Source organism: Galeopterus variegatus, unplaced genomic scaffold, assembly GCF_000696425.1.
Source record: "Galeopterus variegatus unplaced genomic scaffold, G_variegatus-3.0.2 Scaffold1552, whole genome shotgun sequence".
NCBI lineage: Eukaryota > Metazoa > Chordata > Mammalia > Dermoptera > Cynocephalidae > Galeopterus > Galeopterus variegatus.
Genome location: NW_007727663.1, coordinates 242445 through 243932, shown reverse-complemented (window position 1 = coordinate 243932; position 1488 = coordinate 242445). Strand labels below are relative to the sequence as shown.

At 45.0% G+C, this 1488-nt stretch overlaps 1 protein-coding gene across 1 annotated transcript in view; it reads left to right on the top strand.

Moving 5' to 3' along the window:
* The window catches only part of COQ7 (coenzyme Q7 homolog, ubiquinone (yeast)), a 14764-nt gene extending 14412 nt beyond the window's left edge, over window positions 1–352 (top strand). The window contains exon 5 of the mRNA XM_008577626.1: window positions 230–352. Coding sequence (XP_008575848.1) covers window positions 230–352 — 123 coding nt within the window. The remainder of the gene's footprint in view (window positions 1–229) is intronic.
* The last annotated feature ends 1136 nt before the right edge of the window (window positions 353–1488 follow it).

Sequence of the window (1488 nt, the reverse complement as noted above, 5' to 3'; positions counted from 1 at the left end):
AGCTTAATTCCTCTTGCCTTGAGTGTGGGCTGTAGTCTGACTTGTTTCTAACACATGGAATGATGGAGTGTTACTTCCAAGTCTAGGTCATAAAAGACATTGCAGCTTCTGCCTTTCTCTCTGGGATCACTCACTCTGGGAGAAGCCAGCTGTCGCATCATGAGGACACTCAAGCAGTTAATCTGTGGAGAGACTCACATGGCCAAGAACTGAGGCCTTCTGCCAACAGCTATATAAGGGCACCATCTCGGAAGTGAATCCTTCAGCCCCAGTCAAGCCTTCGGATGACTGCAGCCCCCAACAGCTTGATTGCAACCTCATGAGAGAACCCACACCAGAATCACCCAGCTAAGTCACTCGCGAATTCCTGACTCTTAGCAACTGTGTTAGATAATAAGTGTTTGTTATTTTCAGCTGCTGAGTTTTGGGGTAATTTATTATGTCCCCATAGATAACCAATATACACTTCCAGATAATTTGGAAGCACATTAAAGTCTGAGAAACACTGAACCAGATCATGAACTCCTGGAAGGCAGAGACCATGGTAGTCATTTCCATGTCTTCAGAGCTCAGCTCAGTGCCTGACACTCAGTAAAATTTTTCTGGACAAAATACAAGGTTACATTGCTGTGTTTTGAAAAAATTTAAACTCTTTTTGTAATAAGTAATGCATGTATGCATATGATAAAATATTCCAGCAGTGCTAATGGGTATTTACAATAAGTCAATCTCCCTGTAGACTGCTTGTTGGTTATCAGCAAATTCTGTGACCACTTTCCATACTTCACAGTTAACTAGTAGCAACCTGTCACATTCTACAGTACATTTTTCTTTCTTTTTTCACCTCCAATGGTAATACCTCAAAATAAAATATAAGCTGCATGTAAGTAATATTAAAAAGCTCCCTTCCAAACATTTCCTAGAAGTAACCACTATTAATAATTCAATATGTATCTTTCCAGATGCTTTTTAAAAATCTTTTATCCGTACATGTACATGTTTGGGTTTGTACTGGTCCCCAAATGGAGTAACACCATGCATCTGCTTCTGCAATTCACGGTTTTCATTCAGTGATCTGTGTTGGCCACCTTGCCAGGTCCACACACAGAGGTCGGCCTCATTCCTTTAATCAGCTGCACTACGCTTCCACGAAACATCCGCTGACGCTGACCTTGCTCCTGCCCCTCCTGGAGCAGTGAGAGCCAAGTACCCGGGTCCTCCCGACACCCGCACGGACAGGTGCGCTCATCGCCCCTCTTTACGGTGAGGACGCGGAGGCACGGAGAGCCCCGCAGGTGGCGGAGTCGGTGGCCTGGTTCCAGAGGCTGCGAACTCAACCACGAAGCCACTCTGCCTCGTCTTCTCTTCTCTATTGGTGGACATCTGGTTACTTCTTTTTTTTTTCTTTTTTTTTTTTGTCTTTTTCGTGACCGGTAAGGGGATCGCAACCCTTGGTGTGGAGTCACCCGCACCGCGCTCAGCCAGTGA